This window comes from Hemibagrus wyckioides, linkage group LG10 (assembly GCF_019097595.1).
Source record: "Hemibagrus wyckioides isolate EC202008001 linkage group LG10, SWU_Hwy_1.0, whole genome shotgun sequence".
Classification (NCBI taxonomy): Eukaryota; Metazoa; Chordata; class Actinopteri; order Siluriformes; family Bagridae; genus Hemibagrus; species Hemibagrus wyckioides.
In genome coordinates this window covers 17,422,624-17,443,329 of record NC_080719.1, presented here as the reverse complement: position 1 = coordinate 17,443,329, position 20,706 = coordinate 17,422,624, and the positions used below count along the sequence as shown (strand labels likewise).

At 38.8% G+C, this 20,706-nt stretch overlaps 3 protein-coding genes across 4 annotated transcripts; 1 reads left to right on the top strand and 2 right to left on the bottom strand.

Moving 5' to 3' along the window:
- The first annotated feature begins 2,153 nt into the window (after positions 1-2,153).
- On the top strand, positions 2,154-5,575 carry gamt (guanidinoacetate N-methyltransferase). The gene is made up of 6 exons (XM_058401640.1): positions 2,154-2,455; positions 3,546-3,691; positions 3,786-3,849; positions 3,958-4,025; positions 5,047-5,157; positions 5,243-5,575. The coding sequence occupies exons 1-6, from the start codon at positions 2,281-2,283 to the stop codon at positions 5,381-5,383; spliced, it is 705 nt and encodes a 234-aa protein (XP_058257623.1). The 5' UTR covers positions 2,154-2,280; the 3' UTR covers positions 5,384-5,575.
- A 2,066-nt stretch (positions 5,576-7,641) lies between these two features.
- On the bottom strand, positions 7,642-13,210 carry ndufs7 (NADH:ubiquinone oxidoreductase core subunit S7). The gene is made up of 8 exons (XM_058401641.1): positions 13,121-13,210; positions 11,675-11,711; positions 11,483-11,551; positions 10,992-11,109; positions 10,733-10,912; positions 9,747-9,793; positions 8,037-8,125; positions 7,642-7,868 (listed from the first exon to the last, which is right to left on the bottom strand). Exons 1-8 carry the CDS (start codon positions 13,134-13,136, stop codon positions 7,771-7,773), a joined length of 654 nt encoding a protein of 217 aa, XP_058257624.1. The 5' UTR covers positions 13,137-13,210; the 3' UTR covers positions 7,642-7,770.
- Positions 13,211-14,438: 1,228 nt separating this feature from the next.
- Positions 14,439-20,220, bottom strand: ctdspl3 (CTD (carboxy-terminal domain, RNA polymerase II, polypeptide A) small phosphatase like 3). Of its 2 annotated transcripts, none has more exons than XM_058400326.1 (11): positions 19,911-20,220; positions 17,110-17,227; positions 16,883-16,999; positions 16,449-16,557; positions 16,181-16,298; positions 15,965-16,051; positions 15,756-15,818; positions 15,482-15,561; positions 15,247-15,373; positions 15,028-15,123; positions 14,439-14,818 (listed from the first exon to the last, which is right to left on the bottom strand). In XM_058400326.1, exons 1-11 carry the CDS (start codon positions 20,037-20,039, stop codon positions 14,753-14,755), a joined length of 1,110 nt encoding a protein of 369 aa, XP_058256309.1. In that variant the 5' UTR covers positions 20,040-20,220; the 3' UTR covers positions 14,439-14,752. The 2 variants fall into 2 exon arrangements, with proteins under 2 accessions (XP_058256309.1, XP_058256310.1); XM_058400327.1 differs by having other exon boundaries at positions 16,883-16,996.
- Between the last annotated feature and the right edge of the window lie 486 nt (positions 20,221-20,706).

The window sequence follows — 20,706 nt, the reverse complement described above, 5'->3', positions numbered from 1 at the left end:
GACATGGATGAGTGAGTTTGGTTTGGAGGAACTTCACAGAGTCCTGACCTCAACATGATAGAACATCTTCGGGATGAATTAGAGCAGAGACTGTGAGCCAGACCTTCTCGTCCAGCATCAGTGCCTGACCTCAAAAATGTACTTCTAGAGGAATGGTCAAAAATTCCCATGAATACGCTCCTAGACCTTGTGGAAAGCCTTCCCAGAAGAGTTAAAGCTGTTATAGCTGCAAAGGGCAGGACAACTCCATATTAAATTCATGTGCAGGTAAAGGCAGACGTCCCAAAACATTTGGCAACATAGTGTATATATATGCATGTATGTAATGGCAGCAGCAGCCTTCTGCACAGATGGCACAGATGACTTCTTAAGTCCATTAGCCCATTCATCAATGGGTGAGTTAGCTATCAATGGGGCTTGCAGGAAGACCACAAGTAACAACAGTGAGACAACTGCAACAGTTAACTCTACAATTTTGCCATCTGCTGCAGGAAGAATTAGGTCCATAAGGTCCTAATAATCTCAGTGTCAAAGGTTAATTAATCTTAAAACCAGCTGACAAATGGCATTGGTTTTAATGCTGTACATTTGGGTTTCCAGTATTTTACACCACAGTATACACAGGGACACTGAAGTATCCAAATAATTTTCATCTTTTCTGGGTCCCTCTAAGATACAGTGTAGTTGCCTATTTATTTGGAGACTAAAATACACAGGTAGCCAAACTTAGGCTCTCTTTTAAACCAAAAATATATTAAATTTAAGTCAGGGTAGTTTATGGAAAAATATGGGAGGAAAAAGTAACAGATTAAAAATTATTTTTAAAAATTATGTTACAATATATTTTGGGTAGAGAGATATGTCTGACTCCGCATCAGGGACCTCACCTTGTCCATCCAAGATGTTTACTGTTAGCTGCTCTCACAGCGGCAAAAAAATGGCTAGTCAACCATTGGAATCCTCGTCACACAATGGACAGATGAACCTGGCCTGTATATTTGTTGGACATTACAGTGTATCAATAGAACTTCTCATATACATGGATCTAATGTGAAAACTGTACATTTATGGCATTGTGCTTCTAAGGTTGTGTCATCTTTTTTATAATCATTGTAAAAAATGTACTTCATTATTATTATTTTTTTTAAGGTCATGTTTATTACAATGTATTTTATTCTACATTATATTTTATTTTTTTAAGTCTACCAGGGGTGGGATGGGTTGGGGTGATTTCTACCAGGGGTGGGATGGGTTGGGGTGATTTCTACCACGGTGGGCTGGGTTGGGGTGATTTCTACCAGGGGTGGGATGGGTTGGGGTGATTTCTACCAGGGGTGGGATGGGTTGGGGTGATTTCTGCCAGGGGTGGGATGGGTTGGGGTGATTTCTACTGAGGGTGGGATTGTTTGGTTGTTATTTCTACCATGGTGGGCTGGGTTGGGGTGATTTCTACCAGGGGTGGGATGGGTTGGGGTGATTTCTACCACGGGTGGGATGGGTTGGCATGATTTCTACCAGGGGTGGGATGGGTTGACAAAAAATTGATGCATTGCTTATTCGGTGTTTTGATATGTTTTGTTAATAATGCGATTTCATAATAACACATAACCTAATAACAACACATTTCCTCAAGATTGACCTCACTAAAAAATGTTTAAACCTGGTTACATTATTTATGGATATCACATAAAATCTGAGAAATCCTCTCAAGTTAGCTGTCTAGCTAAAAAAAAAGGCCACATTTTATTGTATTCACATGTATTGAAGTCGAAGACACGCCCACATTCCATCTACGGTCTCCAACGCACTCACAGGCGCTGCTGTTATTTCCATATGCACTTAAAGACCCGCATTCCGTGGTCTGCGCTTTGTAGACGCATTATACGAAGGTCCAAAGGTTATTCTTGTGTGCTAAATCGTATGTCAAATGTCTATTTTTGACGTATTAAGTCTATGTTTGGACGTAGTTACTCTCCCAGGCGGAAGGATACCAAACGTGATACATAAGTGAAAGTTACAGCTGTTCTCTTGACATTGTGAACGTGCAGTTCCAGCTGCCTTAGCAATGTGACCGCCTCCTTCTTGCTCCTTATCACAGTAGCCCAGTTAAAGTACAGCTTATTGTACAGCCTCCTGCAGAATCAGCACTTCTTTCAACATATAACACTCTCCGCAAGGCCACCCTTCTCTTTTTCAGCCCACGTGCCTGAGCACAGCATATCTACTCCTCCCTCATCCAAAAAAAAAAACATACTCAACTATTCATATTAAATAGGAGAAATGTCCACCGCAGAGCCGATTTTCTCCAAAGGAGAGAACTGCAAGCAAGGCTGGCACGACGCGAGCGCAGATTACAATGAGACCGACACGCACCTCGAGATCTTGGGGAAACCTGTCATGGAGCGCTGGGAGACTCCTTACATGCACTCTCTCGCTACAGTCGCAGCGTCGAAAGGTAAATGAACTACGGCTCTTAACGCCTTCACAGACCAGTCCTTGAATCCCTATTTACAGATCAACGTTAATTCTGCACATAATAGAAAGTGCCAGAGTAATCAACATGTCCGCGTGCACTTACATAACATGCACACATTGAACAAAAGTGGCATCAAAGTTGTAAACAAAGTGAATGTATAAATTATGAGATTTGGACTTAACATTGGAACTTCCCCTCATGAACACTTATGCAGTGACAAACATGCAGGTTAAAGGTTGCTTCCAGTGGATCTGAATCCTTTCTTCCCTTCAAACCATGAATACATTTCACAATCCTTTAAACGTTATTCATCTATGCAAATACATTAATACTGTACTTTTTTTGGCTGTTTATTGCAGCTTTAGGACTTTTCCTCAAGTTATTTCTACCAAGCATGACATTATTTACAAGCAATATGTTTTTGAGACATTAAGTTTTGGGTCCAAGCCAATTCACCTGAAGTGACCAGTCTAACAAGCTAATATTTAATAATACATTTTTTTAAAAATTATTGTAAATATAGTAGCTTTAGAAATAATGGGTTGTGATTTCCAACAAAGTAAAGTAAAAATCTTTTTCTTTTTTTAAAAAAGTTTTATTTTTAAAAATCAGTGTCCCAGAACCATTGTCCTAGAAAAATATCATGTGAAGGAACATTATAAATGGTTCTCTACCTACAGAATCAATGCTCGCACCTTTTCACAATTAGCCATAATAGAGAAAGTTGACAATTTAAATGCAAAACGCTTCAAATAGTTTCACTATTAAAATGGCAGTCTCTATTTTTCTATACCGTCTTTGAAGTATTTTGAAGGGACTCCAAAATCACGTTCAAACCCTGACTGAGGCACTGCAGGGGCTGTTTTACTCGTCTATTTTTATCCTTCTCCGAAATACCATGGTGTCCATGGTGCACCCTACACCTCGTGTAGTGTTTCTCATGTCCACTTCTAACTTACAGTAAAGCAGTCAATCATACCTTAGTTGTGTAATCATTAAGAAGCAGTAATCATTTCTAATGATAAGAGTATAGTGATGAAAGTCACCCTTCTTATGTTCTGCTCTGTAGGTGGACGTGTCCTTGAGATTGGCTTCGGCATGGCTATAGCTGCCACTAAACTTGAATCTTTTCCTATTGAGGAACACTGGATTATTGAGTGCAATGACGGTGTATTCCAGAGGTTGCAGGAATGGGCCAAGTCCCAGCCACACAAGGTAAAAATAAACAATGTACTCTTTGCACATTTATTTCATTTTGTCTAAAGGATTGACAATAACTTTAATTAATTATTTATTATTATCCATACAGATTGTTCCTCTTAAAGGCCTGTGGGAAGAGGTGGTTCCTACCCTCCCTGATGGTCACTTTGATGGTTAGAGAAATTACACAGTGTACTTCATGCAATCAAATTGCAAAATTATTATTATTTTTTATTATTATTATTATTTTTTTAAATGCTTATATGCCATTTTTCTTACAGGAATCCTATATGACACATATCCTTTGTCAGAGGAAACATGGCATACTCACCAGTTTAACTTCATTAAGGTATAGTGATCAAGTATGCTAGACACCTATAATGCTAAATACAAGTTGCATTTGACAGGACCAAATCCAGCAGTGGCTCATTTCCATAGGGGCAGGAGGACAATAGTATTGACACAGCATCAAACACAATGAAGTCCAGAGATTATCACACTTGACATGCTATAGGCAGCAATCAAGTACATTTTTTGAGAATCCTCTAAGTATTTAGCAGTTCTAGTATGTTTAAGCAAAATTTACAACCCAACTTACCCTATCATACAAACTACAAAAAAATAAATAAAAAAATAAACCCTTGAAAGTAGCCCCCCACAAAAAATCAAGCATTACAAATCAGAGATTCATTACGGAATTCATTATGGTATCTTTTCCAGGCAAAGTCACCTTTGTGTACTTGCATTTTTGATATATAGATATTATCCACTCTATAATCCCCATTTCAGATTCCCTCTCCTAATCTTTGCAACATAGCTTACAATAGAAATAATTTTGTACATCATAGCCACACTGTCTGCAATAGCACTTTGTGGAAATTTTTATTATTTTTTCTATAATGTAATATTCTCGGCAGCCAAATTTTAAAAGTAGCCCAATTTACTGTTCTTTCAGCTGATCCTCCACCACTGAACATGTCCATAGAGTGAGCATGGGGCAGCGTGATTCCTGTCTCAATGGTCCTCTATTAGTGCTCTTTGCAATTTCTATTTGTGACCACTAGGTGCAATGAAAACTTGATGGCACACGTAATTCTGCACCATCTAGGAAGACGAGCAAAATAAAAGAATGTTGGCTTTTATTTATTTGCTATTAAATAGCACTTAAACATATTGGTTATTCATAACACATAATAAGCATTAAAAAAGCATTTAATATGTACAGAGATGTTAATGGGGGAAAAAATTTACTTTCTCTGCCTTACTTCCCCTTATGGACGAGCCTTAACTACACAAATGTAAGACAACATCGTTATTTTCTCTTTTTTTGTCATTCTTCCTTGTTTCAATATCATTTAAACATGTCCCAGGCCCATGCTAAGAGGCTGCTGAAGTCTGGTGGCGTCCTCACCTACTGCAACCTCACCTCCTGGGGCGAGCTGCTCAAGTCCAAATATGACAACATAGACAAAATGTTCCAGGTGTGTATGCTAAGCCCAGTGAATTGATATTAAATCTTATACTTAAATCGTAGACTTACAGAGAGTGTGTGTGCTTCTTTTTCAGGAATCACAGGTGCCTCAGCTGCTGGAAGCTGGTTTCAAAAAGGAGAATATTAGCACCACACTGATGGACATCAATCCACCAAGCGAATGCAAATACTATTCCTTCAACAAAATGATTACACCAACTATACTTAAAGAATAAGCTACAAACACAGGCTGCTTGTATACAAACCCATCTACTGTGCTTTTTGTCTTTTGGAATTTTTAAAAAATGCTATCTGTTGTATAGGAAAAGTATAAAAAATGACAAAAATTTTGTATAATTGAAATTCTATAGTGGGGGTTATGAAAAGTGCATAAATGTACATGCAAATAAAAGCACAAGACTGTACAATTATGATCCAAGTATTATATCACAATGATCAATTCCATGTCCATAAGAAGAAATATAATCTTGATTATGACCCAGGGATGATGAATGAACCATCAGCAAGTGCTTTCAGTGGTTCAACGCTAATAATAAGACCATGGCTTTTCCAATTTTTATAGAAGTGTCAACAGCATTATAAACCTGGCATGAAGTGCACATAATGGGTGACCAATCTTATCTGGAAAGGGTCGGTGAGGGTGCAGGCTTTTATTTCAAACAAGAAGAAGCTACACCTGAGTCTGTTGAAAAAGCCAAGGTCAACTGATTAAACAGGTGGAATCAGGTGTTGACTGAAATGAAAACCTGCACTCACACAGACCCTTTATGGATAAAACTGGACATCTGTGGTCTAGACTGTAACAGCACTATACGTTTCCATTTAGTCTGGAAAATGAAAAGGTTTTAAAGTCTGACCTTATAATCACTAAAATAGCATTCAGATTAAATGCACATCCTGATGGCAGTCAGTGGCACCTTCTCATAATAAAGGGAAAAAAATAGGTCAGTGAGGCACTGAGTGCTTTATGCATTTAAAGAAAAACATCCCTTTGTGGTCATCAAAACTGGACGGAATTGCACACTTCGGCTCAGCTCCACAGTCGCACTTCCTATGCAGGTGCCATGCAAATTAGGTTAAAATAGTGCAGTCTATTGATTGTTTAGTCACTTGCACAGACGTCCTGATTAATGTCTGTCTGAAATGGGCACAAAAATGGATCAAAAAGTGGTACAATAATGTTTCTTTTCTCATGTGTTGAAAAAGGCCTGCCATTTAAACAATGTAAGCCATTTATTGTTGCCAATTTAATACTTCATACTCTTTTTTTTTAATACTCACAGTAAGGATTTCTGGTCACTATCTATCTAGAAAGTTTTCATATTCACATCTTCACTTTCATATTCAGCCCTACATAAGATGTAATACACCGATCATGCATAACATTATGAGCAGTGCCAGGTGAAATGAACAACACTGATGATCTCCGCATCATGGCACCTGATAGTGGGTGGGATATATTAGGCAGCAAGTGAACATTTTGTCCTCAAAGTTGATGTGTTAGAAGCAGGAAAAATGGGCAAGCGTAAGGATTTGAGTGAGTTTAACAAGGGCCAAATTGTGATGACAAATGTGCATGACAAGTGGATTAGAGCATCTCCAAAACTGCAGCTCTTGTGGGGTGTTCCTGGTCTGCAGTGGTCAGTATCTACCAAAAGTATCTACTTTAAGTCCTGTAAATTGGGAGGTGTGGACTCCATGGGCAGATCCTTTAGGACTTAAAGGATCTGCTGCTAACATCTTGGTGCCAGATACCACAGCACACCTTCAGGGATCTAGTGGAGTCCATGCCTCGACGGGTCAGAGCTGTTTTGGCAGCAAAAGGGGGGACCAACACAATATTAGGCAGGTGGTCATAATGTTATGCCTGATCAGTGTTTAATGGCACTTCCTAGTACCATTAATACCTAGTGATCTCAAGCATAGTGTAGAAGAATATTTGAGATGCAGCCCCAGAAAACTGTGTGTTTAACATTGTTTAATCATTTCTAAGACTCCTCTGTAATATAGGTCAAAATATATTGGTGTGTGTGTATGTGAGGAGATAGCTAGCTAGTGGATGGCAAATTAAGAGCAAAAATATATTTTTTTTTTAATTATTTGAAAGTATTGACATACTTGTGTGCAGCCATTAAATAAAACTTCTTTTGTGTTTATTTATCATTGGTCACAATTGTGTTGTGGGTTGCACATTGCCAAAAAATGCCATATGCATCTTATCGGATGAGGTGTACTGCTTTAGATTATGTGAATTCTAAGAAGCATTTTATTGCCCGTGTCTATCAAGTCACCACATGATAAGCTTCAGCAAAAGTCCAACTTTTACAGGTTACACTATGGGAAAGCAACACATGCAATACGGATAGTACAACTACTAACACTTTGGCATAGTGTCTGGGCCAAATTTGTAACCCTAAGCACTCCCTCCAGCTGTGCTTTATAAGAAAAGCATTAAAGGACAATAGAATACTGGTACAATTGATAGTCCTTTATTGTAACTGTAAAGAGGAGGAGATGTACCACAAGCAGCTCCTGACTACTTTCCAAGTACAACAAATTGTTACATTAAATAGAACATTTACAACACCGGTGATAGCACATCTCATTTGCGATACCAAATTCTCAGTTTCTTTTCTCGCTTAATTTTCCTCTGCAACTGCAGTGTTCCATAAAGCAGAGCCTCGGCAGTCGGTGGACAGCCTTCGAGAGAAAAAGATAAACACATCAGATTATGTTTGAAACTGTTTATTACTTCTATCATACTTAGTTTTGCACAAGTTGATATGATTGTAGAATACTGTAAAACTGACTTTTTAAAAAGAATCTTATACTGAAATATTCAATTAAAAACTATTTTAAGGAACATACCTGGAACATAAATGTCCACAGGGACAATTCTGTCACAGCCTCTGACCACTGAATAGGAATAGTGATAGTATCCTCCACCATTAGCACAACTACAACGGCAAAAAGACATCGTTTCATACAATATCATATCATATAAAATTGTACCACTGACAGCTACTATGTGAGCTAAGCTTGATTTGTGAGGGTCACATAAAATTACAGTCTCAGGCTATTCATGCTTGAAATAGTTCCCTCTGGATCATTGTATACTCTAGGTAAACATAATCCTGTGTTATCTTGTTTCATGGTTAACATGGCACATACTTTACCCGGGGTTAACAATTAATCCTGGCTATTCATAATGTAATGTTTAATACTGTACTGTTCCTAAACGCTGGTTTAACTTTTTTTTTTCTTAGTCTAACTTTCATAGACTGCAACACTGCTAACTCTGCTTCAGAGCAGGGTTTCAGGACCTTGGGTAAAAAGCAGCTAACCCCGCTTCTAAATGATGAGTGGGAAATGTGCCTCTACCCAGGGTTAAAAGCAGGGACCATATCTTAATTGCAGTGTAAGGGTTAGCTTAATTGCAGATTATCTCTAATCCTGGCAGGCTGAGCTCATTTAGCTCACCTCTGAAAGCCATAAAATCCTGAAAGACCATGGTGACAAATGTCATGGCCTTCCTCAGAAATCATGGCATAAAATGGTTTTATATATAAAGGTTATGATTTGTTTTTGGTTCATATCTGCTTTTGCATGCTGAAGTGCAGAGACTGCTCCATACACTACATTAGTGATTTTGGATGATGCATTAGGTGCAAGTGGAGCAGAGTGTGTAAGTGGGGCAGAGAGTGTGTAAAGGACTGCTTTTACCCCAGAGACCAGAAAACACCTACATTCATTTCACATACAGAAATATAATTCTCAATGCTTCAATATAAAACACTGTACACAAGAGCACTGCTAAACACTTGAATCTGACTAATCAGAAGGTATTTATTCCATTTTTTTTATAAGAGTAGTGTTGGCTGTAATACAAATCCTAGGTTTATATTTAAATATTAATTTTATTCATTGATTTTATGGGTTTTATTCATTCATATTATGTTCAAGAGATAAAACAAAAGGGAAATGAAAAATAGAAGTAGTATATAGCCATTTACAGCTGCTATAATGGGTACTAACATATTTCTGCAGATGTTAAAGGTACTAATAAATGCTTCACATCACATCATTGCTACCTTTTCTATGGCTACATCCCCAATCTTGTTTGTTTTCCTTACTTGACATGCACTGCTTAAACAGTCCCTACTTCTTGTTGTTATTATTATTATATTCTTTTCATTATTATGTGACATCTATAGATTTATATCTAGCAGAACTAGACAACAGGTGACTTGAATATAAGACATATGAACGTACAACCGAAGGCATATAAAGCAGCTGCTCTCCTCACTTAAGTAAAATTCAGCCTGCTCTGCTCCTGTCCACCTTTCAAATACGTTTGACGTTTCTGGTGCTGGATAATCAAAAGGACCAAGATCTTGTTGGATTTGTTGCAGATATATTTTTGTGCAGACATCATAAAAAGATCAATGTCCACTACAGCTGCATGTAGGTGCTGTGTTCTACTTGTAGTGACATGGAACCAACACACCACCCATTAATTTACATAACATGTTAAAGTTATAGCATTAAGGTCTGAGGAAGACAAATAGCTGTACTTACCTTCCCATAGAAATGACGTATCTGGGCTCAGGCATCTGATCATACACCTACAGCAACAAAGAATGATTGAACATTGCTTTCATAGCATCACTACACAATCAATTAGAAACAATGCATTTTGTTTTCTTAATAGATCTAAATAATGGGCGGAGGTGTGCATGGGTATTTATACACTCAACTGTTCCATATGTGACTATTTGACTCATGAAATACAGTATTTCCATGTTGCATCATGGAATTTCTTTTCCCTCTGTCCTTTGATATATTTTATTGCAACAAGGAACTTTATTTATCGGTCATTAAAGTTTTGCCAAGAATTCAGCTTTCTGTTCTTGGCTGAGAGAAGTGGAACCCGCTGTGGTCTTCTGTTGTTATAGCCAATTCACCTCAAGGCTTAACACATTCTGAAATGCTTTAGTGCTCACCACAGTAATACACTGGTTATAGACATTATTGTAATCTTTCTGTCAGTTTCTGAACAAGTCTGGCCATTCTCCGTTGATCTCTCTCATCAACAAGTTGTTTCTGTCCACAGAACTGCTGCTGACTATGTTTTTTCTTTATTCCACCATTCTGTGCAAACTATACACTGTCAGTTGCAGAAATACCCAAACATGCCCATCTGGCATGAACAATCAAGCCACGATCAAAACCACTGAGATAACATATTTTTGTGATTGGCTGATAAGATAATTGTGTGAATGTGTAGGTGGACCACTTATGTATGCAAATGTTCACAAATTCAGTTTTACTGAACTAACTGGATTTTCATGAATCATATTTCTTTCTGTAAATGCTTTATGTAAATTTCTGTTTATATCCAGCTTGATAAAAAAGCCAGATATTGTAGTGTGTAAGTAATGTCAACTTTCCAGTTTAACTGACTCAATAAAGTATGTCAGTAAATTCAGTATACTTTCCCCTTTAGTAACAGTGCAACATGTATAATTATTTGTGCCTTATGTAACACTAATTCCACATCATACCTTACGTAAAGCAGGAGCCATCTTGTTGGTAAGCGTACCAGCGACGATCATGACGTCAGCCTGTCTCGGGCTGGCTCTGAACACAACTCCAAAGCGATCCATGTCGTAGCGAGGTGCTGCCATGTGCATCATCTCCACAGCGCAACACGCCAAGCCAAAGGTCATGGGCCACAAGGAGCTCTATGGAACAGGCAGGAAATTATCACAAACTATCTGTTAAATGAATCAAGAAAGTGAGCCAAAAAGGAACAATACTTACTCTGCGTGCCCAGTTCACCAGATCATCAAGCTTGGTGATGACATATTCAGCTTTGCTGCTGACTGCTGAGGTGGACTTCGATGCCACAGCAGTGCTTTTCTGTCTGAATGCAATCAGGCTGCAAATTGGACAGAAACAGCAGCTATGGTTATAGTGCACACAGCTCCCTCAGCAGGTACCAAAGAGAATTTTTACCATTTGTAGATATTCTGATCTTCCCCATATTGATAAATTGCTAAAGAAATGGAGCCTCTGTGTCCACTCATATTAACAGCAATTGAGACAAAAGTCATGATATTATCTTAGATGATTTTTGATAAGGTGTTTTTTGTTCCCCAAGAAGAAACTTACTTATGTTTCCACTCATATTTTCCATCTGAGATTAAGTTCATTATCAGCAGCATCCCAATAAGCTTTTATAAATCTTTACCAAGGGTGTAAATAATTCTGGAGCTGCCATTAAATCCACAATCTGTACAATGTCCCCATACCTCTTAGTTTCATCATTCTTTGTGTTCTTGAACACAACTGATTTCTGGGCAGCAAATGAAGAAATGGGTCTGTAATAGAGATCAATGTTTGATTACAAAATATGTTAAAATAATGCAAAATCCAGGTTTTTTACCTAACAAAGCAGTCTGAAATGCAATGTAACCTTGATAACGTAATCAGTCAGGTCTCACCTTATTGAAAAAAAGCCAAGTGTGGCAAGGCGAGGAGCTGAAAAAGAGGGACATTACTGTTATTACCAGTGCTTTCAAAATACCTCTGAGATATCATGTTAATTCATTTGGGTGCGAAGCCACTAAATATAAAGAGCAACATAAAGAGCTTGCACAGGGTCAGCTGGGTTACTGGGAGAATGTTAGCAATGCACAAGTATTGGGTACTAGAAATACCCTGACCTCTAATATCAGTATTGTAGAGAAAATTGAAGAACTGGGACAAATGCATAACCTTCTAAACAATGCAGAACAAGAAACATTTGCATGCTACCTTACACTTTAAGTGGCACAACTGTTTGGTGTACTTTGACTGATGCAACAAGCTCTGCTGCACAACCTGCACTAAAAAAATGTCTTGGGGGCAAATATGTTTTAAATACATCACCTGTATAATTCCTGATAGAAATACCGTAATTATATACACCGATCAGCCATAACATTATGTGCAGTGCCAGGTGAAGTGAATAACACTGATTATCTCCTCATCATGGCATCTGTTAGTGGGTGGGATATATTAGGCAGCAACTGAACATTTTGTCCTCAAAGTTGATGTATTAGAAGCAGGAAAAATGGGCAAGCATAAGGATTTGCGCGAATGTGACAAACGCCAAATTGTGAAGGCTAGACGACTGGATCAGAGCATCTCCAAAACTGCAGCTCTTGTGGGGTGTTCCCAGTCTGCAGTGGTCAGGATCTACCAAAAGTATCCTTTAAGTCCTGTAAGTTGCGATGTGGGGCAATGGAGGACTTAAAGGATCTGCTGCTAACATCTTGGTGCCAGATACCACAGCAGACCTTCAGGGATCTAGTGGAGTCCATGCCTCGACGGGTCAGAGCTGTTTTGGCAGCACAAGGGGGACCAACACAATATTAGGCAAGTGGTCATAATGTTATGCCTGCTCGGTGTATATCGCAAAAAAAATTTTTTACATGATAACTCGAACTTAAAGGCACCAGCGTTTCACTATTGTCCTACATACGATATGACTCTAGCAGTTCTAACGTCTTTATATGTTGATTGATATGGCTTTTTCACTAATGCAGCGAAATCTAGCTTTCTAGCTCCGAGTTATATTGACCGACCCCCTAAAATATCTTGCTACAAGAAAGACACTGGAGTATGCAAAAACTAAAATGCCATTATTTCAATTTTCAAGTAATGCAGAAAGACATTAGAGAACCATCCACAGGTCTGGTCATTTGCAGCTTTGCTAGCCGTTAGCTGGCTACATAACAAGGTCAGGGAGCAAAATGCTAAGGTAACTACAAGATGAACGACATTAACGCCTATTTTAACTACAGAGTTATGTTGTAATGACTGATTAATTGTCGTAGTGCAGATTAATTCATACAGTTCTGTTTTAAAAACTAAAACATGTAAGATTTGGTTGTTGCGATACTCACTGACCAACGCCGCCATCTTTACATAATACAACTTCCGGTGCGTCTTCTTCTCTAGTTATGGGAAAGTCATACGCGTAAATACGACTCCATCTGCCGGGTGTGGAAAAGACTGTGGCGCAATCGTGGCAGCTTCCAGACAAATTCCTGCACATTGTCATTATTTATTGAATATCATGTCATATAGATATCAATAAACCATTTTCAGATGTATTTGCTACCAGAAGTAGCATTCCAAAGCCATCTCTACTTTAACTTTACCTTATCCTGAGAGTTGTAAATGACTTCTTATCTTCAAGTTGGAATATGTTGCTGTGGTGGACATTCTTTAAAGTTTGGACACCTGACCATGCCACCCATATGAGACTTGCCACACTAGGCTTCTTTTCACTAATATGAGACCTCCTGTTCCAAAATCTTGAACTTAAAATACAAATCTGGACCCAATGTGTCTGTGGGAATACACCAATCAGGCATAACATTGTTTGTTATGCCAGATTGTGATGGCTAGACGACTGGATCAGGGCATCTCCAAAACTGCAGCTCTTGTGGGGTGTTCCCGGTCTGCAGTGGTCAGGATCTATCAAAAGTGGTCCAAGGAAGGAACAGTGGTGAACCAGAGACAGGATCAAGGGTGGCATCATTGATGCATGTGGGGAGTGAAGGCTGGCTCATGTGGTCCGATCCAACAGCTACTGTTGTTCAAATTGCTGAAGAAGTTAATGCTGGTTCTGATAGAAAGATATCAGAATACACTGGGCATGACGGGTCAGGGCTGTTTTGGCAGCAATAGGGGGAGCAACACAGTATTAGGCAGGTGTTCATAATGTTATGCCTGGTTAGTGTATGTGTTCATCCCAAAGGATTTCAATAGGGATGAGGGCAGGGTTCTGTGCAGGCCACTGGGAGGTCCTCCATACCAAGTTTCCTTTTGCATTTCTCTCTTTATTCACCAATTGTTCTTTGTTCACCTTTATGTACACACTTTTCTATCATTGTTCATGATTGTTTGCTGTTCACCCATTTTTCGTCATCCCACTTCCCTGCCATTATCCACTCTTCTCTGCAGTTCTCTGCTCTTGTCCACCTTCGGTTACTTTAGTCCACCCTTGTAAACGTGTGTCAGAAGTGAATGTTTTGCTGGCACCTTTAAAAGCAATTCACAATGCTGAATTTCATTTCACTGTGCAACAACATTTAAAGCACTGGACTTCAGCACAACAAGTACTGTTGGCAGTAACACAATGCATAAAACTGTAAAAACAGTGTACATTTGTGACTATTTGTCTTGTGTGACCATTTTAACATTCGGACAGAAATGTTAAAAAGACCAAAGTTTATTTTTTGAAGAAAATTATTAAAGTAGAAGAATCCAGGGCATTCGGACACACCGTGTATTTTAAAGTGTCATGTGAGAAACAGCAATAATAAATTAGCAAAAAAATAATAATCAAATGTTCACAATAATTTAAAAAATGAACAACATTTCAAATGACAGCAACCAGCCTAAATGAGGCATGGCTGGAAGCAGATAAAATGAGTTAAATGACTAGCATTTTGAAATGATTCAGCCTATATTACATCCAAAATAATATACTACAGGAAAATATATACACAAACAAACAGCACAGGATTTTAGTCTTCAGCGAGCAGACTGTGAAGATGTGCCGTCCTCCTCTTGAGCACCGTCCTGAAGTCATTCTAAAAAATGAATAATTTAATGAAATTGAATACATCTTAATGTTCAAAATAAGAATGTAACCAGTTAATTATAAACACTGTTTTAAACACTTTTTCAACACATCATACTTTTTATTGGGATCAGTGTAAATATTTTTCCTGTCATACACTGTTTATGGTTGTACATTTAACTGAACAGTCTAACAAGAGTGACACAAATGAGAGCTTACAGCTTGGGTGAGCTTTTCCAAGTAAGGGACGAGCCTCTGGAGCTCCTTGTCCTCTTTATCTCCACACCAGCTTTTTATTGGAATCATGTTCATCAGCTGGAAGACAGAAAAATAAAATAAATAGAGTAAAGTGCCAACAAAACTCTCATCACAAAGTAATAATAATAAATGTGAAATGATTTGGGAACACTGTTGTAAAGATTGTGGAAGCACTTATACATGGTATGGGAAAGTGTGGGGTGCGTTGCCCAGAATCACAGTTTTTGAAAGATCCCTTTCCAGCACCCCCAAGTCCTTAATATAGTGTCCAAGAACGCATGCGCAGTCATCCTGATATAGACGATGTCTTCAGGAAAAAGAAAAGGGGAGGAAAAGAAATTACATATCAGTGATTATTGAAATTAATGATCATCATTAGTAATACAATTTTACACAGAAAGATTAAGCACCATACCTGAATATTTTTTTCCTTGGGTCCAGTATGTCCACTATCATTTCCGCATACTCCTTTTTAGCAGAAGTGTAAACAAACATCTACAGAAGATGAAACGCATTGAAATAGTTAAAGTTGTTGCAGGCAGAAAATGTGCGTTACGTGATAATACACAGTTTGGAGTAGAGATAATAACTCTTCACATTTTCATGGTTTATACAGTTTACACCAACAGAAAACCACAGAAATACATACTTTAATATAGCGCACTAGTTTATAAATAAAGTCAATTTACCTCAAAATGCTTCATCATAGCTTGCAGAAACTCATTCACATATGGCCTGAGAACCACATACACCTATGTGTAAAAGAAAATGAAAATCTGTAAATAAGCACGGCGAACACTACAGAAGGTTAATCCTTTAAGTATGCTTTCCAATTAACCACACTGGTGCATGCAGGGAAATGTTGGTATGGCTGGGATGAAAGGAGAGCCTCAATAACCTTGTATTCTTGAGCTTGAAAGACTGTGTTAAATGTGTACTCTGCATCCTCGATTCTATTAAGGGAGCTGAACACAAGGGTTTCATCCTGGAGAGGGAGCCAAAAAAAAAAACAAACATTATATATCCAGTTACACAATTATAACTATTCAATAATAAAGATTTTATGCAGAAACAAACAGCTGCCTATGAAAGATGACATATTTAAAAAGCTCACCAGATCGAGCACCATGGTGGCTGCAGGTGTGCTTCTTGTCCTTGGTGGTATGTCCCGGAGAGTCGAAACTGCTCTGGACTGTTGCGACTGGTTTGGAATGTTTTTGATGAATGTGAATCTGTGGGGCAACATTGCATGAACATGAAAGCAGATACTGCTGTATTTCACACACTGCTTTCATAATTCTCTAAACATTGATCAGAACGCATTGAAGCATTAAACACAATCAAGCGATATGAAACCCTGTTCCTGGGAAAGTGACACTCACGGGCTGAACACCTTATCATTCTCCTCATCTTCTGACAGGGAGCTGACGGCACTGTATCCGAAAACACACAGCTCAGGGCTGAACAGTGCACAATGCTTTGTCCTCTCATCTATCAAAGAGAAATACCGACAATGGATATCCTACAGCATTGCTAAATATACAACTATGATCAAGAAGTAAGAGCTTTATAGCATGTTTATAACTCTATAGCATGATTCAGTTCTTCGGAATAAATGTTCTTTATTTATGACTTATGTGCTCTGACCAACTTCCTCAGCTGGGATATGTGAAGAAAAGTATTCCACTGTGCTGTAATGTATGTATGGCGATAATAATGGATTCATCTGTACAGTGTAATTTTATTTTATTAGTACACAGTGTCAACACTTAATATTGTCATGTTGCATGCTTGCGACAGCAGTTTAGGTACTTACTGTCTTTAACGGGTGTGACAAAACCAACAACAGGAGAATAAAGGCTACGTGCAGCAGGATTGACCGAGTACCGCCTTTCCTGGAGATACCGCACGGGTGTCTTAAAGTCAGATTCTGCTGAATGAAGAGCATAGAGTTAAAATCACACCTCACACTCCATAGCGGATGGTTATTTTGAGTCTACAAATACATAGATGAAACAATTTTACACAATTTTTTATTTTTACCTTTACTCTCATGTAATGGTAGAACCCGTTTCCTTCTATGTCTTAAGTGTGGGCGCTTCACTGCAGTTGGAATGGTATCACAGTACAAATTGGAGCAATCCTTTAAAACCTGGACGTTCTGAACACAGACAAAAATATACAGATGAAATGAACATGACAAGTAATTTTTCACACAGTTATCATCAATGATGGTTATACACTCACTGAGCACTCTATTATAAGCCTTTTCTGTGGCAGGAAAGGCTTTTCAAGCTAGAAACACATCACTAGAGATTACAGGGCCTTTGCTCTCAAAACTCAATTCTACACAGCATTCCACAAGACATTCTCAGTCAATCTCAGTGATTCAGACTGTGACATGATTGCTGGTTGTTTTGAGTATTTCTACCCCAGATCTACTGGAACTTTCACACACAACAGTCTCTAGAGTTTTGGTGAAAAACAAAACAAACAAACAAACAAAAAAAACATCCAGAGAGTGTCGGTTCTTTGTAAAGAAATGCCTTGTTGATGAGAAAGGTCAACGGACGATGGCCAAACAGGTGTTGTAATGATGTGGGAGACACATCATTGAGATCGTGGTCCATGTTGACATAATTGCAATCACACAATTCCTGTAGATTTTTCAGGGGTGCTTTCATGCTGTAAATCTCTGTGTACCACATTCAGATCCAGTGACTGGGAAGGCCACTGAAAAATCACTGAACGATAAGCTTGACTGAACACACTGTCAAGTTCCATATTTTTTTCTTTTTAATTCTTCTTTACCATTGTCTACCTTGAAGCTCATGTTCACCACTTGCACTAATAAGAAATGTCTACTGCTCACTCGTCCTGCATCTTCCTGCAGCAGGATAGATTCATTCACTGGTTTTACTTTGGCAGCATCGTAGCTTTACTCCTAATGCTGTCGAATCCCCAGGAGCTTCCAAGTTAAAAGAATCGGCCATGTTTTCTTCATCCTTTATCCAAACTACTTCACTTTGTGTTGATACATTTAAGTTCATATAACGCTTCCATGTATGGTCTTGGTGCTAGCTGTGTGTAAAGGAGTCAGATTTCCATACAACACTGAAAAGAGGCAGAATCACTGAGATCACATTTTCTCCCTGTGCTAATGGTTAACGTGAACAACTCCTGAAGCTGCTGAGCCGTATCTGTAGGATTTTATACACTACCAAGTGTTCCTAATAAAGTACTTGAGTGCTTACACACACATATAGATACAAACAGACAAAATATTGCCTAAGGTTTTGGCATGTCTGCTATTACATGCATGTGAACATGGTGCATGGAACATTTAATATGGTGTTGGCTTGCCCTTTGTGGCTATAACAGCTGCAACTTTTCTGGGTAGGCTTTCCACAAGATTTAGGAGTGTGTTTATGTGAATATTTGACCATTCCTCTAAAAGCGCGTTTGTGAGGTCAGGCACTGATGTTAGACGAGAAGGCCTGGCATGCAGTCTCCGCTCTAATTCATCCCAAAGGTGTTCTATCGGGTTGAGGTCAGGACTCCAGTCAAGTTCCTCCACACCAAACTCGGTCATCCATGTCTTTATGGACCTTGCTTTGTGCACCGGTGTGCAGTCATGTTGGAACAGAAATGGGCTCTAGAGTCCAGTGGCAGTGTGCTTTACACCACTGCATCTAATGCTTTGCATTGCAATTGGTGATGTAAGGCTTGGATGCAGCTGCTCGGCCATGCAAACCCATTCCATGAAGCTCTCTATGCTCTAGTTCTTTTTGAACTAATCTGAAGGCCACACGAGGTTTGAAGGTCTGTAGCTATCGACTCTGCAGAAAGTCGACTTCTGCTCACTGTGAGCCTCAGTATGCACTGACCCTGCTCTGTGATTTTACGTGGCCTACCACTTCGTGGCTGACTTCCCAACTGCTTCCACTTTTTTTATAATACCATTAACACGTTACCGTGGAATATTTAGTAGTGAGGAAATTTCACAGGCGGCAACCTATCACAGCATCAAGCGACCCATTCTGTCACAAATGTTTGTAGAAGCAGTCTGCATGCCTAGGTGCTCGATTTTATACACCTGTGGCCATGGAAGTGATCTGAACACCTGAATTCAAAAACTTTTGGCAATATAGTGTATATAGATTTGTATACTAATTACTATACATGCACAATCATTTAGAAAACACCACAATTTTGAAGCAAATTCTAATATTTCTTGCAGGAAGACACTTCAAGGGAACTCTTACAACTGCTTGCATTTGACTATACAATAATTCCTACAGTGCTCAAGCTATAGTTATCTAAATTAATATATGCCAGTTGCAAGATATTTCAAACCTGAATGTAAAAGTGATATTAAATGTCCAGCCAGTGTGAGAAAGCAGCTGTTAAGATCAGATATATTTACTGCCAGACACTGGAGCTCTGTAGACCCGGATTAGCAGTCAGCTAACAGGAAGCTTACCTTTATTGTTAGCAAAACTTCTTTTTTTTTTTATCTGCTGGTTGATTTGAACGCTTACTGCTAAAGACAGTATCATATACTAGCTTTATCTAAGATTTAACATTGCGTTATTTTGTAAGCCAGTTGGTATTATAATATAAGCAGTGTTGGGAAGCTAAGTAGCAAACAAGTTAACCTAACTGGGAACAATAACAAACACAACAGTTAAGATAACTACCTAGCTTTCTATAGAAAGAGGAAAGGCTAACTGCTCAGTGGAAATGTAAGCTAGCTGTATTACCCTGGTAAATAGCAAACCAATGTTATTTTCATTGTATAACTTTATGTTCAGTGTTTTCAGTCTGGTCAGTAAAAGGCTCACCTGAGACAGAGCCTGAGCCGGACTCTGCTCGACCCGCGGCTCTCCTCTCAGATCCGGCTGACGACGGCGCTGGGAGCTGCTCTGAGACGACGGGCTCTCCAGGGAAATAACTCTCGATCGAAGTCTCATGTTAACTATTTCAGCTAGATTCGATTAAATTAAGTTCAATTCCAGTCGAACAGTGACAGACGGAAAATGAAAGAGAAGAGCCTAAACAACTCTCCAGTGTTGTTATTATTATTCTTCTGTGTAGGCCCAGGCGCCTTTAGTACAGCTTCAGTCAGACCGCTTCAACGGTTTAAATCGTCAACGTGTGGTGGGCGGAGCATAGATCACGTGCTGTGCAAAAGCGTCACCTCCCAGATAACATACTATTAACGTTTACGTTACTTTAGGATGTAGATGTATATTGAATAATACTATCGTAAAAAAATATCATAAAATAAAATAATTATCATAAATATTACTATTATAAAAAAACACATACATTTTATACACACACACACACACACATATATATATATATATATGTGTGTGTGTGTGTGTGTGTGTTTACCTGTGACTGCCCCACAAATATCCCGTGTTTCTCAAGCCAGGTGAAGTAGCGCTTGCCTTGCACCATGCCATAGTTCTTTCCTCTGGCTTCCAGTATGACTCCTACCCATTTCCCCGAAGCAAAGAGTGTATTGCCGATGTAGGCCATGGTGCCATGATAACTCTTGCCAATGACTTCCACTATCGAGCAAGTGAAGAGTCAGTTGATGTTTTAGAAAATGGGCAAGAGTAAGGATCTTAA